At 34.2% G+C, this 19,185-nt stretch overlaps 1 protein-coding gene across 4 annotated transcripts in view; it reads left to right on the forward strand.

The window, feature by feature from the left end:
* Window positions 1-19,185, forward strand: part of FMN2 (formin 2) — a 145,200-nt gene that overhangs the window by 106,894 nt on the left and 19,121 nt on the right. For all 4 annotated transcript variants that reach the window (XM_048937759.1, XM_048937758.1, XM_048937761.1 and 1 more), the window contains one exon: window positions 10,334-10,385. In XM_048937759.1, coding sequence (XP_048793716.1) covers window positions 10,334-10,385 — 52 coding nt within the window. The remainder of the gene's footprint in view (window positions 1-10,333; window positions 10,386-19,185) is intronic.

Below are 19,185 nucleotides of genomic sequence, written 5' to 3' on the forward strand. Positions count from 1 at the left end.
AAACATCTGAGATCACAGCCACATGCCTCAGTTCAGAAAGGTTCAGAAATCACTTTTTTTTTTCCTTGAGCAAACCTTCTCAGGATACACGGGAGACAGTGAGAGAAAGACTGGAGGGTGTTAATCAGCCTGCAAGTTAGAGGATAAATTCATTAGACTTTAGTAATCCTTTAACGCTTGATAGGATAGCCAGCTCAAGTTAAAATAAATAAATAAATAAAAATACTGTACATGGATGAGCCACAAATGAATTCCAATCCCCAAGTCTTAACTGTGGTTAACTTTGCAGTGAGAAGCAGTCTGTGATGTTTGCTTTTAGGACTCCAGCTAGGCTGTACATTCTTGTCAGCCTGATAAGGCAGGAAACGTCTGATAGGAGGCAGCAGCCACTGCTCCCTCAGACAAGTCAGTCAGTCTGGTTTGGTACCTGAGAAGAGGCAGGATGTTCAAATCACAGATTTTCAACTAAGATTCTATAAATTCTGCAAATGTTTTAGTCTTCAAATCTGAGGAAGGGATCCATTATTGTTCTAGTTACTGAATAAGATGTCATTAATTCTAGATTTTTTTAAAAAGTATTATATTATGTTATAGGATATTTTAAGAATAGAATGCATTGCATATAAAAGAAATAAAAATGATTTTCAAATGGTTAGCTAGTTAGTCTAAAACCAGGAATAATTCCAGAGCGGTGGTATGTTTGGGTGAACAAACTGACCACTCAGCCTTTGGCTCCTTCTAGTCTTGACAAAAATTCTTACAGTTATTAGCAAGTGACAGTCCCAGGTTTCATCCTGCTGAACTACAGATTCTTCTCCAGGCCCGAGTTTTAGCCACATCCTTGTGACCTTGCAGGATAAAAATGCTAAAATTGTGCTCTTGATTGAACTGTCTGTAACCATCTCTCTTTTTGCCAGGAATCCAGTTTCCAAACGTTTAGTAAATGAATATATAAATCACAAAGTGTGTTGTATTTATCTCTATAGCTGCAACCAGCTAGTTGGAAATAACTTTCTCTTTTAGGTCAAGCAGCAAAAGGCTGTACATCATCAGATGATGTATTGTGAATAAGACTAAATCATCAGACTGAATTTTGGATGACTGGGTTCAGTTTCTGGCTCCAGAAGACTGTGAAATGAGTGCTGTTAGGGTAATCTTAATTCTGGCAATTTGTAACACAGAATGATTGATTTTGCTGTTTCCATTTCCTTCAACTGTTGCTCTTATAATTTGATTAATACAAGGGATACCACTGCATCAAGTTTTTTTTCTAAAAATAACTGAGAAAATATGACTAAGATCATTAGAAATATATAAAAACTTAGGCTTTAGTTTTTCTTTAAAACAAACAAAACAAATGCACAGAACATCTATAGGTTGGATACTGTGTAATTTATATGAAGGTGTTCACTTTAAATAATGCCTTCAAAATCTACTCATTACTCAGACAAACTATTTTTTTCATTGTAGAGTAAATTTTTGATACAGAGAGAGCAACATGCAATCGTTGTAATAGAAATATAGGAATCACATTTTAACTAGTTCCATAAAAATGTACATTTTTTGTTAGTATTTTTTTCACTGGATTACTGAAAGAGCTTTTAAAACATTTTGAGTACTGAAAGCATTTTTTTTTTTTTTTAAATCTCACACTGACGTCTTGGTGCTAAAACATAGTTTTACCTCAGTATTGTAAAAACTTCACCCCAACTCAAGAGTCAGCACCTCCATTGATTATGATATAATAATCCTAGTTCACATTATGGTGTATTTGCAACACTAAAGACTGTTTAAAGGTTGTTTTGGCATTTGTTGGGAAGAGGATATGTGTTAGTCATCAAAACACAATACAGGTCAGCTACTATGAAAGCATTCTGAATGGATGCAGCGGATAAATGAAAGCATTGCAGATAGGGTGCAAAATCACCCCTTCTTCGATAAAATCTTACCAACTAGTTGTTGGGATGGTAAGTTAAAATAGAGACATTCAAATTTAATTCATGTTTAGTTGCTGCGCTGACCCTGATCAGCATGTAGTGGTATGTTCTCCAATGGTCCACAGATCAGATTAACAGCTGGGCATCATTGCTTTTAAATTAGACATGAAACCTCTTGCATACCTAATAATGCGTATTTAGTTTTCAGTATGCTAGGTAACAGCACATCTGTTTAGTGCCTAGTCCTGACCTCCTGAGACCTTTCTGCAGTGTAGCATTTTAGAATCAGTAGCATGGAGTGAGGTGGTCAAAGCTATATGTGAACTACATTGTATTTTATTTCTGTGAATATGACCTTTAAGAAAGTTAGAGTGAATAGTCTATAATGCAGTTAAATAGAATATAATGGATTAGTAGTCTTGGATGTGGGTCCTACTTCCACCTCACTTCAGTGGAAAATAGATTCCATCTTTTAAAGGGTAACAAATTATCTGTTTACCAGATTGCTGCCTGAGATGGAATGAAAGATCAAACAAAGAGGTAATTCACATCTTGAAACATGCTTTGAGTGCTCGGCAAGACTTTTGCTGATTTTTGTTATTATTTTTATTATAGTTATTTTTGTGATGAAGGTAGAGAAGCTATGGAACAGGTTGTCCCTTGCCTGGAGGCACTCGAGGTTAGAGCAACCTGCTGTAGCTATAGGCATCCTTGTTCATTACAGAGGTGTTGGATCAGGTCCCTTCCAACTCAAATGATTTAATCATCAGTTATAGTATTCTAGACTCCCTTCATGGAGTCTTTTATTTACAAGGTTGTTGGGTTTTTTTGGTTGAATTTTTAGAGTATTGTTGATCACGTAATCATTGGTATGACTGTGGATCTTAGATCTATGGATCAGCAAATAATTTGACTTGTCCCTGTCATGTAATACTATTATGAAGTGCGACTGGTTGAAGTGACTATAAATGTTTTGGCTTATCCTAAAAGTGTTGAAAAAACAGGAACAACATAACATGCTGCATGCTTTCTAATTAAAAGTTCTATTCCCAGTTGTCTTTAAGAAACTGGGGTCTAAGTGAAGTATTTAAAAATTCTGTTTCATATAGGCATGAAAATTTTAGAAAGTAGGGGAGATGGAGTAGGATATTCTTCCTGCTTGCTATCTTCTATGAATGTCATAGGAAATCTAGAAGGATCCTGGACTCCTGCTAGGATTTCCAGAATAAAATCTGTCTTCTTTTGCAGTTTTCTTAGCATAAATAATACCAGATAATAAACTATCCAAATGTACTTGGATCTTTGTTCAGTGTAAATAGAAATACTTAAAACTATACCAACATAGTTCTAATGACTTATTGTCATTAAGCTCTTTGTAAAGTCATTGTATCTGTCAAAAAAGTAATAAAAACCAACAACCTGGCTCCACTTGAAAGTTGCTGGAAAGCACATTCATATCTAATTGTAAACAAATACTAGTTAATACTTTAAATAAAAAGTGGAAAATAAAAAAAGATTTAGGATGTAGACAAGCAGATGAAAGGATTCTTGTTGCTTTCCATCTGAGATTACTAAAATGCATTCCTGTATTCAATTACCTGAGAAGATGTGATATCCCCTTGAGAGAGATCAGGAGATCAGAAGGGATAACAGTTTTGTGCATCTCCTTATTCATAGTCCTTTGAAACCAGTTCAGTAGAAATAATTTATATTGCAATAGGGTTTGTGGCCAGACAGTGACTACAGACAGTAATCACAGGGTCAAGATCATAGCACAGGCCAACAATACAATGTTATCATGGAACACAAGTGCTGAAGAGGGACATTTAAGTGCTGTTTGAGTAGACCTATGATGTCTACTCAGAATTGCTTCTGAATCTGAACCAGAAAGTCGGCCTGTTTTTTGACTATGCTTATTTATGCCCTTTATGTGCAAATGTACTAAATAATTTTTATTAACTGTTAAAGTCTATTTTTTTTCCTTACAAAATTCCTATTATGGCATGTTATAAGCTAAAATATGCATATCACTTTGTGTGTGTGTATAAAAAAGTTTGACTTTCTGCGTATTTTTTTTTTTACAAAGCCACTAAGCTTCAGCTCTTGACATCACCTAAGGATTAATTATTTAACTCTCACTTACAGTTTCTTCTCACCCTCTCCCCCAAAAACAAAACAAAACAAAATCCTGTTTGATTGTTTCCATTTAAAATAACTGCATAGTTTTTCCCAGTGCCACTCTCGTAGCCAACTACATTAAGTTTATTAAATGAAACATGCAAGTAGAGCAAACAACAGAATAAAAGTCAGAAGTTGAGGCAACAAACGTTCAGAAGACCAAAGGGGAGAAAGTAAGAGGTGGGTATTTTTTTGTTGCTTGCTTGAAGAGCTTTGCACAGACTCTGGTGCCTTTGTTAGTCTGCTTTCATAGCTAATTTTGTCAAGGTATTTTCAGAATCAGTGTTGAACAGTATTCTGATATCCAAACAATTATTTTACAGCTTTCTGAGAGGCATTCAAAAACTATATGTGCAACCAAGGAGAACAGAAGCAACTTCAGTAGGAGCTCTGGCAGAGGTCCTGTAGACTTGAACCTTAGGCCTTAATGAAAGTGTAGCTATGTGACTTTGTGGTGGTTATTCTTCCAACATCTTATCTCTCTAGTCTCCCTTTCTCCTGTGCAGAGGTTGTTCCTCATGGCATCAGATGGGCTTTTCAAGTTCTCAGACCTCAGTGGAGTTGGGTCAGTGGAAGGATGAAAAATGTACCGTCTAACCTTCCACACACACTTCAGAAAAGTCAGCTTTTTTTTTTTTTTTCTTTTTTTAAATTTGGTCCTTGTTGTTGCTTGGTTGGGTTTTGGTTTTTATCTTTTAGGACTGGAGAGCGGTGAGCTGTTCCTCTCCAGAGTAGATATATTGGCATGTTTTGGTATATTTTCAGTCTCAGCTAGTATTCATTCAGCATCACAGTGGAGGGGAAAAAAACAAAGTTATTGTCAAAGCTTCTGGTAAATACTACAGCAAAGGCTTTTAAAAGTTTTGGAGTGGTTTTTTGTTTTTTTTTTTTTTTTTTTTTTTTTCTCCAGTAAAATGGATTTCTAATAATTTCACTACTATTAAAATATAAGTAGCATAAGGCAGAATCATCCCAGTTCAAAAGGTAGTTGCAAGACTGATCTCCCTGCTAGTCTTAGGGCAAATATTTCTAAAGATTTTTAAACTTTCTGGAAGAGATGATAAAGAATGGAATGTACTTTCAAACTTTTTGCAAAAAATTGCAAGCACTGATAATAGACACAATATATGTTGTATGCAATGTCTATATGGAACATAATCTGACCTAAATACAGAAAATAACCTGATATATTGATGTAGATTTAAGGCAGAAGGTATAAAGCTTAAATTTGGAAGAAAGTTGATTGGACTGAAAATGAGAAAATACTTGGCAAGGTTCTTAATTCACAGAGAAGCTTGATTCCAGCAAAGGCTGTAGCATGTGTCTGAAATGCCTGCTGCCTTTGAGATAAGAAAAGACCTTCATTATAAAAGACTATTTTTTTATGTAATTGTCATTGAACCTTTCTCCATTTACTTTTAATCTCTTACATTGTGAAAAAGGGAAAGCCACTGCTTTGCTAAACACTGCCATTTTCTGGAATGCCTGTGTACATTTCCCTCATTCAGTTTCATGCAGTGTTTCAGGCTTTTGTAAAAGCATAGGTCACTTTGGTATGACTGTTTATGTGTGTACCTTTGCAGAAGTTTATATGTAACCTTTGCAGGACTGGAATTTAAAAGAATTAAAAGAGCAAACACAGAATAATGGCATGTATCATTCTGGAATGTGGTTATTTGCTGATAATGACAAAGATTTTATACATTAAGTTAATTAGATTTTATGTACAAAGCTTTGGAAATGCACTGAATTGCATTAAATCAAGTTTTATACTCCAATTATAGAACATCAAACAAAAAATTGATTAAAAATTAAAAAACCAAAAAATTGATTAAATAGAAGTCAAAGCGTTTATAAATTTCAATGAAATGCATTTAGCCTCTAGTGAAGAGATTTGCTGAAAAAGTCTAGGATATAGTACAGTCTTCATGCTTGGGAAGGAATGACATGGGGAGGAAGGAATGTACTTGAGTTTTGAGGAAAAAAATAGAAAGTGTTTAGAAAGTATAGAGCTAGCTGTAGATGGTGACTAACATTAAATAATATGAAGGTGTCTTAATAGAAAGCAGGCAAACAGTATCACGTTGACTCATAAAAAGGCATTACATGATTTCAAATAAAAAGTGAAATGAAAGTAATTAATTAAATAATTAATTCAGTATAGGTCATAAATAGGTAAGGCTTCATGGATTTTTCTTGCTTCATGAAAGACCATTTTAACTCTGAAATTTTCCTTTTTTCAATATTGCAATATTTTTAAATATGACCTAAGATTATTTTTCAATTCTATCATTTTAAGTAGATTTCACAGGATACACATTCATTCAGGATTATAAGAGTGTGCATATAAAGACCTACTATATATATAAAATGTATACAGGCAGAGATACAAAATTAAGTTTTACTTCTACTCCTGCTGCATTACATGAAATATAGGGACTAGTACTTCTTAGTATGATATATTCTGTAATAGGCTTGAAGCAGTATTGTTGGAGGTGGTTTAGAAATTCATTGTCAAAGACCAAGAAATCTATGCAGGGAATTGGAGAGAAGATGAGTCAGTAAAATATGGAATATTTTTTAATTGGCCAAGATTGGCCCCCCAAAAAAGAAACTCCTGTATCTGCCATTAGAGTCTGCAAACGGTTGCTGGTATGGTCAGTGCAAGGGTGTATACAAAAGCAAATGTGACTGCAAGACTTGTTTTAATGTTTTTCGGAGAAAAGCAGTAAAATTTTCTGAGTAAATCTTGCTTCTTCATGATAGAGATTGAGAATTTTATTGACTGAGCTGAGCACCCAGAAATGCTCAGCTGCCTCTCTACCCCTGAAAAGGACAAATTCTCCCGCACCATTTGCTGCCACAAGTCAGTAGAGATTTTCTTCTTTTTGCTTCACCTGCTAGAGGACTTATCATCTGGAAAAAAGGAAATATACTTTTCTCCCAGTACTCTTCTCCCCTCATACATACGTTTCAGCTTGTACTTAGCACTTCATTGATACAGGCTGCCAAGAAGGAAGAATGTCAAACTGGTGCCTTTCAGGCACGCTTTACCAGTTCTGAAGAGCTGCTCTGGAGAAAGAAATGAAGGTGAAGATGTATTATATTCAATGAAAAGATAAAGTCTAATGCACTGTGGGACTCTTCAAGTGAATCTGTCTTAGCTTTTATGTTCAAAAATGTATAGAGCTTTTTGAGAAAACTGTATTAAAAACATTACTGATTTATTTTATCTCCCTTGTTAAAGCAGAGAAATGAGTTGAAAGTAGTTTACCAATGGGGCAATCACTACAAAAAACACCAAAGATCACTAACATTAGGTGATCATAAGAGTGGACAGTTTCAAAAATTATAGGACTCTCCAGTTGCCTCTACATCTAATAGTTATTCCATTATATCTAGGTGATATCACTACTTTTGTGGTTTTTGATAACAGTAGGTTTTCTTCCCCAGCTGGTTAAATCTCCATGAATTTCTTTGACTAGCTGATGTCCACATCTTTCACATGCTTACTGTACGCTAGTGCAGATATAGTTATTTAAGAATTTACTTTGGACACTGACAGATTCACAGTGTACTACATTTTCTTCTCTTTTGCTGGTGCCACTGGTCTTCTTGCTCAAGCAGAATCATTTTTATTCAGTTCTTCAACTATTTTCATCTAGAAAATAAGAAAAAATGAATTGCAAGTCTGATCCATGCCTGAATAATATCCCTTTAGTAATGTTTAAAAGTTTCATCACATATTTGGAACAGAGTGCAGAGGAATTCTCTCTAAGGGTGAACTTTTTCCTTGCAAAAGTCTTAATTTCAAGAGGTGATGTGATGTAAAATGGAATCTCTCTTTGGGTATATTTCATTTATACTAAAAGAAAAAAGCTATTACAGATCATTTTCAAGATTCTTTTCTTTGTGTAATACTTATCTCTAGGAAATTATTAGAACTACAGATACTTGAAATGATTAAAAGTATATATTCATGCTTTGAAAGTGAATTTGAACAAGAGTTTCTGTTGCAGAATGGAGACATTCTGACATGCTTTGATAAGCCTTGTATCATATGTATCATATGTGTTGTGCTTGCAGTCTTCCAAAAATAAATTATCGAATATTTTATCCATTGTTGTTAGGTAGGTCTGTGTTGAATTATTGGATATGAGGAAGAAAGGCAAATCTAGACAATGCAGATGATATGTTCCGTCAATCCTGGAAATTATTTAAAAAAAAAAAAAAAAAAAGGTTCTGTACAAATCTGATTACTAAAAGGCTGTCCCAAACTAGAATATACTAGAATATACTAAGCTCCATTTCCAAGCATTGCTTAACTCAGTGGAGTCCAAATTACATGTTTCAGTAACAATTGCTTAATTTAGAAGTTGTATTTGAAGGTACTAAGAAAAAGCGTTACTGTAGAACTAGATGTTGACTCTCCCTTCATTCATGGAGTTTGTGTGGAGTTTCTTCTCTCTTGTAGCATATGTTTTTACAGCAAATCATACCTTGACTTTTAGGATTGAAGTATAAAGGAAAAAAAAATTCTGTCAAAGCTGCCAGGTTTCACCTGGTTTCATATCCAAAGCCAAGCAAGACTTTCAAGCAAAACTATAAGTCAGCCCAGATTCACTCAACACTGGGCCCAGGTTCAGTCAAAAGAGTTGTGAGCCGTTACAAACCTTTTGAAGAATCTGGGCCGAGTTTCAAGTCAGTAATGAAACCCGTAATCAGGCAGCCTTCGTGTGCTCTGGAGTTTTCTTGAGAACATTTACCCAGATCTCCCTAAAGTTTCCTGTGGTTTGCTGGGATTTATTTTTCACTTCAAACTAAACAACGGTGGAGCCTGAATCAAGTAATGACTGCTAGGTACAAAGGTTGTTGCTGCAAGTAAACCAAGCATTGCTCACCTGGCTCAGCTGACTGCATTACTACTAGTAAAAAACACTTTCAGCTTTAACTATTTTAATGTTTTGTGCAAGTGTAAACTGCTGCTGATTGAAACATCAATCAAAACAGTAGCAATTACATTTGATTCCTAATATTTCCATTGCTATTCTCATCTGTGCCAAGTTGCCAAATTTTAGATCTGCATTTTCTATTTTAAAGGTAGTGCATCTATAATGCAAGAAGAAATAATTTTAATTATTATTGTGGAACTATGTAGGAACAATAGAACGGTAAATAACTTTAGAGCTCTATTTTTATTATTATTATTATTATTATTATTATTATTATTTTTAGATTTCTTTATGAAACTTGCACCACTGGCATTTGTTTTCAGGACCGTGTAGAGCCTCTTCATGCTCCTAGACCAACTGAATTTCTGCAATCCTAAAATTGTCCTTGCAAATTAGCAGGTTACTACTCCAGCGGAATGGAAAAGGGAATCAAGTTCTAAATTAAAAAGATTTTGGCCAAAATATTATATCTTGAATGAATTTAAGATGTGCTACCTGAATACCTGAACTCTATACTATAAGCATGCTTGCACAGAGTAGTTTGTACTAGAGCTTTACTTATTCTTTTTTTCCAAGTTTAATGCGCATTTTCTGGTAGGTGTTGCACATCATTATTTCCTAGTTAAGTAAACTTGATATAAAATGCAGTATGAGAGAAGCTTTGAAAATTTGATCATTTTTGCATTTATGTGTGGCAATGGCTGCTTCATGTTTTAACTCTTCATATAATGACCATGTAATAATTTCCTTCATATAAAATTTTTCTTTTCAAAATGGGTCCATCATATCTCTATTGCTTCACTATATATTACATCTTATTTCATTCTTATTTGTAAGTTACCTGTAGTTATTTGCAGGGGGATGGGAGAAGGAAGGTAGCTTTTATTTGTGACTGTCAAGCAACTTTTACAAAGGCTTAATGCTTCAAGCTTTTCACTCAGCTTTTCCTCTTGGTTCCCATATTTCTAGTTTTCAGAGTCATTCTTTAAGAATTGTTTTAATGTCACATTCATGACCTGATTGTTGTTTATATTAGTGCAAGAATTTTTTTTTTTAAATCTTGCTCTGAGGAGTTTTTGTTTGTTTATTTAAACAGATATCAGAATTCATATCACTTTTTTCAGAATTGATGTACATTAGTGTATCTTAAGGTTGTTTTTACAAAATGCAGGATAAACAAATCACAGCAATTACAGTGAAATATTTTCATAAAACAGTGCCTGTAAATTTAACTTTGTAGCTAATATTTTGCCTGTATTTTTACAGCTAAAATAGACCAAGAAAATGAAGAGAAGTCACTGACAGAAGCACATAAAAGGTAAGAAAAAACAGTGACAAAATCCTTCTGTAAAAAACATGTTTTGCTACAAATTGCTGAATTGGAGGCCAACATTTTACTTTTTTGAATTTTGAAAGAAATGCACTGAGAAAGCAGATTGACATGTATCTATTGTAAGTTTCAATTTGATGAATAAAAAGCATAATATATAACTTAATAGAATACAGAGCAATAGGAATATATTCTGTTTTTAGAGAAATATTGCATGAGATTTATCTTTAAGAAAATGCATGTACATTATATAAAAATGAAGTTAGAGTATGATATCTGAACTGAGGGAGTTCAACACCAGAATTACAGCGACTTCACAGACACTATTCCCAGACAGCTACTAATCATTAGGTACTACTTTCTATGCTTATAGAATACAGATTTGGTTTTTTAATAATCTAGTGATATGTATATAATTAAATATGACTTTCTTCAAATACTTTTTGTGGTTAAAAGCAAAATACTTCATTAAATTTTATTGAATGAAATTTCAGGTATGTGCAGTTGAGGGTTTTCAAAATTGTGAACTTTACTGTGCAGTGTGTGGCTTCTTCTAATTTCTGGCAAAATTCTCCAGAAGCTCTAAATGGGTCAGATAAAATCTGTCCCAGCAGAAGGCTGAAATGACACTCCGTTTCTAGTCCAGATTTGGTGAAATTGACAGTCTACATTAGTTTTCCATTTGCCAAACATAGCATCTTTTTTTGTATTAACTACAACTGCTGCTAAGCACATGCTGGTGAATACAGCTGGTAAGTCTTTCAACCAGATACCATTAAAATGTAAAAGATTCCAATTTTTGTTATGTTTTTTCAGCCATTTTATGGCTCTGATGCCCCAGTTTCTACCTAGGTTCAATGTAACATGACAGTGACCGTTCTCCCGGTGGAGCATAACTATCTCTGTCTATTCTTGGCCTACATAATAGAGCATTTGAAAAGGAGAGACTGGATGTTCTTTTGTCACAAGTTCCATTCTCACTTTCATGGTGTAGATGGGTCATTGAGTGGTATATAGTTCCATTGTTACATCACAATCTCACATCATCAAAGGAATTACTGCTTTGTCAGTATGATACCTCTTACTTAAGTATACAGAAGGCCTACTCCTAATCCTTCCTATTTGTCCTAATTCTTTCTTCTCCCCCTGTGCTGAATACAGCAGCTCCTTTTACGTAGTACTTTGTCCAAGAAGGAAATTCCAGTTCGTTTTTGTACATTATATTCAGAAGTTTTTTTGGAAAACATGAGGAATCACACTGGGACATAAAACAAGAAATCTAGGGACAACATTATTTTTACTGTTACTTTGAGTTATGTTTGTCTTTCTTCCTTGCACCTTTCCACTGAAAGCGTTAAGCAAATTGCTGGTATTTGTTAAAATATTGAAAAAACAAGTGCTTGATGTAGTTTTAGTATTGTGTGTGTTTATTGCATTAAGATCCTTAAAGAGGCTTAGAAATAAATTTCTTGAGATCTTTTTTGGCAGGGAGTGAAAGATAAGATGATAGCTTAAAGAGCTATATAAAAGATTCATTTCATTTGGCTAATCATATGAAGAATAGCTGTGTATAGGATGACTAGGCAAGCAAGTGGTGCAAGGAAAAGTGACAGATTTGATGGAGAAAAAATAATGTGAATTATGTGTTTGGATTTTCCTTTTTAGAGTGGACAAATTCAGCCCACAGATAAGTTCAGGTCTACCTGACAACAGCATTTCTTTTGCTTTTAGTATGAGATACAAATTTTCTTCGTTTTAGCTTGGACACAAAATATTAAATCTGATATCTCCATAAAAACACAAGTCTGAAGGAAAGCTCTTGCAGCAATAACAACAGAAATATTTCTAAAATGAATAATGATTGGGGGGGAAAAGCAGCAATTTTAGAAAAGCTCAATTGTGCAATAGATGAACTGAAATGGAAAGTTAATCTTCCACGCAAAATGAAGACAAAGAAAATGGAATGTCTGCTCTAGGGACTCCATGCAGTGTATAGCTGTTCATTTGTCACAAGTGAGAAAATGTTTAATCGGTTTTGAAATGATGTATTCTCTCTTTATTTATCGTGTTTAGTGACTTTAAGAGTGTCAGTATGTAAAGTGTTTATCCAAGGAATGGATTTCTGGCACATGGATAAAATGAAAAGTGAAATGTTTAGCTTGCAATAGGCATATGTTCCAAGATCCCTCTGAGAAAGTATCCTGAGATGAGAAGAAAGCACACAGGTCTGTGTTTATCTAGCTTACGCAGGCAGACAAGGAAGGCTCCAGCCTGGTATTAACACTGAAGTGACATGGAATGTCTTTACCAAACCCCAAACAATTACATCATTCCTTTAACAATATTGATAAAGTGCAATAAAAAGAGAGCTGGCACTTTCCAGTTAGATCCTCATTGCTAAATACTTGAGTAACTGTCGAATACATGACAAGCTACAGTAAAAAAAACACAACACTGTTTCAAGGGGAGAGGAAAGAAATAAAAGATAAGAAGGAGAGAAGGAGGGAAATAGATGCTTCTGTATTTCAGGAGTACACAGTTTGAGATTTCTTTTTTCCATTTTAAATGAGTTTAGATTGTATCCTACATACCAAGATACATGGATATGTGTTCAGTTTGTGCAGATGGAAATAACATTTAGACAAATTTGTAGCTAAAAATAAGACTGAAAGTTGGAAAATACAATGCCCTTTTTGCCAAGCAAACAATATTTCATGTTTTCTGTGTTTTCATTTACTTAGCTTTAAATACCTCTGATCTTCCAAGATGATATATTCTTTATGCAGGGAGAAAAAAGTAGAATCATTGTTCGCAGGTATACCTAATGCAAATGTAGGAGAGAGTCCAATCACAGCATCTACAGCAAGTAGAAATTAAGATTGCATCAAAGTTATTGTCAAAAGTTGTGTAGTAGCTGATGTCTTGATTACCGTGCCAGTAGTAAGAGTAACAGAGGTGTGATATCATCTTGCTAGTTTACATTCTGAAATGAGCTAGTTGCTCCCCTTGTGCTTGGATCCTGAAGAAACAACAACTAAGCAATTACCAGAGTAGCATTCAATGAAGCAAGAGCTCATTACTTTCTACTCGTTGCCTATGTTTAGCTGAATAGTTATGAAGGTATCGCATGTAGCTTTATTACTTTCTTCTAATACTTTGTCCAGTATTTAGTTCAGAGCTCTTTGGAAGTCTTCCAGATTGTGGACTTGAGAACAGAATAAATCCAGACTAGAGCATAGATTCTCTTCTGCTGAAACAGTTAATAAATTCTCTGCCATGGTATGTCTCTTTCTGGAATAAGGCCTTTGGAGCCATTCACAAACTGAGGTGAAGCAGGTGGTCTGAGAAACATTCAGAACATCTTCACTTCTTCCTGACATTTCACTAAAACAATGAGACATTGGATTCTAATTTCAGTGCAGCAGCACCTATATTAGTTTAAATAAGCTTTGGGTTTAGTTGAATCTTAATGAACCATAATGCATTCAGACAGAGGATCTGACATTCTTCAAGAACAATTAATTTCTCTGAAAATTGCTTATTTTGTGTACTCATATCAAGCCAGTGTAAAGAGGCAATGTATGATAAGAATCTCTTAAACAGTACAGACCCTTTCATTTCTAATACTTCAAGCAGTAAAACCTTGCATTAAGTGATAACAGTTCACTAAGACAAAACAGTCTCAGATGTTGACTTGATTTTTTGGGTGAAACACTCCACGTTATTTTCCTGCTATGATAAATAGTGAAGTCTGGATACACAAATGTGCTGCTTGCTATTATGGCTTTGTGTACGTCACTGACTTTAACAAATCTAAGAATTTAACCTGTTTTTAGTAAATCTCAGTGCATTCTGATAGTATGTATTTGTTTTACAAAAAGTCAAATAGGATTTACCTCCTTTTAAATATCAAGTGGGGAATTGCAGATCTGTATGGCTGAGTGCAGAACACTCATCTTCCCATGTCAGTGTATTTTTATTTGGTTTATTTTATAATTTGCTCACATTACTTGCACATTCCAGTGATCTCTGGGCTTTAAAGTGCTTCTAGAGTGCTGTCTCCCAGACACATCTTCTGTTTTCGAAACTTGTAATAATCCATCTTGCAGTGTTTTGTTGCTTTCTTGTTATAGCAACAAATGACATTAATTTTAAAGATAAATATTTACCTTTAAATTCTCTGGAGGAAAAAAAAGTACTCCTGAAACCACACTCTTCACAGATATCCAGTGGCTTCACTGAACATTGGAATGGAGGAGGAACAAAGCTTTGCTTGTGATCTGACAAGCTGATGACACTTAAAGAAATAGCAGATACTATGGTACAATGGCACTGCTAAAAAGCAACACCTAGAAATGTAGCACCTAATTCTGCTAATCCTTAAAAACAGTAAAAGTTCTTATTGCATCGGTGCTGTCCACACAATGGTTTGGATTTTTTTTCCAAAAACGAATGGTAAAGTTGAAGTGAAAATTGAGTTAACGATTGAAATAAAGTGGTGAAAAGTTCTGAATGGAGAGAGATACTAAGTTTAAAAAAACAAAAACAGAAACAAAAACAACCTACATCAACAAAAAAAAAGTAACCCTGCACTTCTAACTGAAAGGCAAGAATATGCTGTTGGACTCCATCTTTCACTGCTATTTTGCCATTTGTCTTTTGTTGGTTCCTTTCCTGGTAGGTCTCTTTTCTCGCTGTGTGGCTCCTAGTGTGTAGACTTGAATTGCTCATGGTAATACATTTCAGCACAAAGTAAATACTCAGTGAGCAAAGGAAATGTGTATAGCAGAAGCTTACAGACAGCTAAACAGATTGGATCATTCTAGTTTAGTATCCTGTCTCTGACAGAATATCAGAGCCTGTAAATATGCAGTAATGGAAACATAACCAACAGTTTTATGTCAAAGAGATTCTTCTGAAGCACTGGTATTTGATCATTCCCTGATTTTCATTCTTTCCAAAAAAATATTTTCTAAATGAGTGCAAGTTCTTAACTACTTGCATGATAGATTTTTTTGTACAAGAACACTGTCTTTTATGTTGACGCTCTTGCTTAAATCATTTTAATGGTTTTTAATTAGTTTCCTTTTAATAGCATTCAACACTAGTATGAACAAATGGTACCATAGCTTTTAGCAAACTGATGTACAATTCAGAGAGCTAATATTCAGCAGAATATATTATGCAATTGGCTCTGCAGTTAATATCGGGGATATTCTTAGATCTTATAATAAAAGAATAATTAGTTTAAGATGCAAAGACAGTTACACAAACAGGTAACATTGATAATACAGTTAAGTACCACTCTGATAATGATGTTTAAATAGTGGAGATCTTTTCATGCCAAATGTGGGTGCTGTAAAATTAAATGCAGAATTAAAAATAATAATTTATAAAATTTCACCGCTATTAAAATTTACAGAAAAATGCAGAAATGACTGTTTAAATTTGATGTTCTTTTTGTCTAAACTCTATATCTAGGAGGTGGTTTCACTGTGTTGTCTTCAAATATTCAAGATACTTGTTTTGAGCTGTTACAGCTGAAGTAAAATGTGTGAGATTTGCTCCAATGCATTTCCATTGTGCTTCAGTTTACAGTTATGTTCAGTAGGCTTTTTCTGTCATCATGTGGTCCATTTGAGTTGTTTAGTTAGATTGTTCCTAAGTCCTTTATGGTATAGTGTTAACATTTGCAGTGACTGTGACTTATGTAGATACCAACTTCTGTTTTTACTTCTTTCTTCTTGATTTCCCACCACAATGGTTGCCTTATTTTTTGCTGTATTTTAAAGTTTACTTTAAGTATTATTGTATCATACAGCTGTTGTCATGTATGTGCAAATGGAAAAGCAGAACATAAGGGATTTGGTTTAATTAGGTCACAATTGTATTAACTTGTCTGGGAACTATCCAGTAACAACTTATTCAATATAGGTCATTCCTTCCTTAATGCTTTCCAGCTGATGGAACACTCCCATCAGCACTACCACAGTTCAGAGCTGGCCTCAGCCTCCACTGAAACATTACTGAGCTTCTTATATGTGGAGATTAAGTAACTAGAAAGATGTTTTGCCTCTGTTCTTCTGTTTATTCCTCGGTCTTGCCTTATTTCTTTTTTTTTTCTTCCTCTTTTTGAAGACGTCTTAATAAACCAGGTTCAGAAAATGCTTTAGTAAACAAGATCCCTTCTGCACTTCTTAAATGAATACTTCTCATATGATTGCTTGCACCTGCTCCTTTTCTTTCCTGTTACCTGGAAGATAGTTCTACTTCAGTCAGTCTGCTGATGAGAGAAAAGTTCCTTCCTATTCAAAAGAAAAATAGCTAGTGCAATGATCACCAGAAACATCATGTAATCTTTGGAAGGGATGGGAATAGCTCTTCTGGAGTTGAGTAATTGGGCCAAAGGGATATGCTTTATGTGGCTTTATTTTAATATGTGAATGTATGATTCACATATCCAGAGCAATATGGTTATGGTAATCTCTCAATCAATCCCAGTGGTTGCCACATTTTCATTGAGATTTCATCCCTATATAAAATGCTGCTTGTTTTTCTCTCTGTGTCTAAGCAAAGATACTGTTATTGCTATGCAGGAAATATATTGGGATAAGTTAGGAGCTCAAAGATAAAGGCCTATCTTTTAAAAACACGTGTACGGACCTTTTCCATCTGACACTTCATCAGCCCAAATTTTGATATTTTTCAATTTATATTCATGTGACCTTTTTTGTAATTCACTCAAAGAATATGAAAGCCTGTGAATGTTTCCATCTTCTCCAAAGGCTAAATTTCTTCCTTTCAAAGTTCTGAATGCTCTTGGTGATATTAGGGGAGCCTCTATTCATAGGTCTCAAAGGGAGAGAGCTCTTGTACATTGAATTAACGAAGAACACTCTTAGAGTGGCAGTTCAAAGTAAGCAATCAGAAAGGGCTAAAGCTGAAACTATATAAGCAAATGTTTAAAATGGTAGGAGGTTCTAGAATAGTCAAGTATTTCAGAACATTTTTATTCTATAATATTCAAACAATAGAAAGTTTGATTTCAGCAAAAAAATGGAAAGAGCCCACGACAGTACTCTTAATTAGACCTGTAACTTCATTTCAGTTATGTTTATAATGCATGTTTTTGGAAATGCATGTGTATAAATTATGATCTATATTGGATCATATTCTTAGAATGTACAGAGAATCTGGTAAAGCATCTGTGTGGTTTCTAAGTTTTTTTAAAAATCTACTTCTAAGTCAAATTACTTATTCTGTAAGATAATTCTGGTCATATTCCTCCTCTATACCCTAGAGGCTGCAGATTCATAAAAAGATGAGAATGACATCAATAAATGGGAAAGGAAAAAAAAAACTACAAAAACAAAGTATTTTACACAATAGTGAAATAGAAACATCTGGAGACAAGGTGGACTTCAGTGGAAGGTGTTTAACTGTTTCATACTGCAACAAAGCTAGCAGATTGTCTTAGATCACTGCTGTTGAATTTCATTTTACCTCTCTATTCTAAATCTACTAGCACCTTATTTTTTCCTAAAGCTCAGCTAGCCAAGGGTTATTTAATATGTTTGAAACTCATATGTTAGTCTTTTTAAGAGAGAAAAAGTTTTCTCTTGGATGTGTTACTGGGCCTAGTTTACCAGTGAACACAGTTATGTGATGTTGTTCTATGCGTGCTCATGTTATATATGGTCAGCTAAGCACAGAGCTGTCATGTGTCTATATAACAGCTGAGCTGAGTACATGATATCCACACTAACAAAATTAAAAAGCATTGAACTCTAAGAAAGATAACCATTGTATTCATTTTATAGTGGGTTTCAACTAGGACTGGTACACCTGGGAAAATGCAAATAACATGCAGTTTAAAAGTGCACTAAATGCTAAAAATATTTACTTTTTTCTCTGAATGGCTGGTAGATTATAATTATCAAGGACAAAAGGGAAATAAAGCTCCTCTGTTTCTGATACTTGATTTCAATTCATCTATTCAAATCTATATTTCTTGAACTTTGAGTTTTAGGTGGATTGAGACTGAATTAGACTGTGCCAAAGAGCTTTTCAAACAGTATTTTTTTATCATCAAAAATTTTCTCTTTGCTAAAATTGTTTCATCCTGCCTGCCTCATAATTTAACGCCTAATTCTATGCAATCTAGGTTAAAAGGTGGTATTGCTAAATCACTGAAGGATCCCTTACATCAGAGCAAATAAAAACATGTAGAGGGATCATGTTGTTGATGCTTTAAAAAATAATAGGAAGAAAAATAAATAAGAAAAATCTCAAGTAATGCTTTCAGTTATTTAGTGTTATCTGTGACTCCTGATGAAATGATGTTCTCAGAAGTAACAAGCATTGATTTTGCAAGACTCATCATCATGCCCAACTAATATACCGTAATTTAGATTTAATAGTTCATGTAGATAATTTTTTAAAAATATCTTTGCTCAGATTGACCTTCCAAAAAATCCCGTAGTCTGAATTAGTTGTGTCCACGTTATTTTGCATGATGTGCTTCTGTGTTCATCAAAGATGGAAAAAAAGAAAAAAAAGTTTTCCTGAAATACTCATTTTAAGTATGGATGAATATTCTTAATACTTGTTGAATTTAATAACTTGTAGAATAAGTCCTGTTCAGTTACTGGGTCTGACACATTCAATGTATGACAGTAGAAAATATGTAAGTTGTACATTCATGGTACTCACAAACTTTCCTGTTTTTATATGATGTGTTGGGGTGGAAAAAAACTCAAAGGTGGATGAATATTTTTGTTACTGTTGA

The sequence above is a fragment of the Lagopus muta genome, chromosome 2 (assembly GCF_023343835.1).
Source record: "Lagopus muta isolate bLagMut1 chromosome 2, bLagMut1 primary, whole genome shotgun sequence".
NCBI classification, from domain to species: domain Eukaryota; kingdom Metazoa; phylum Chordata; class Aves; order Galliformes; family Phasianidae; genus Lagopus; species Lagopus muta.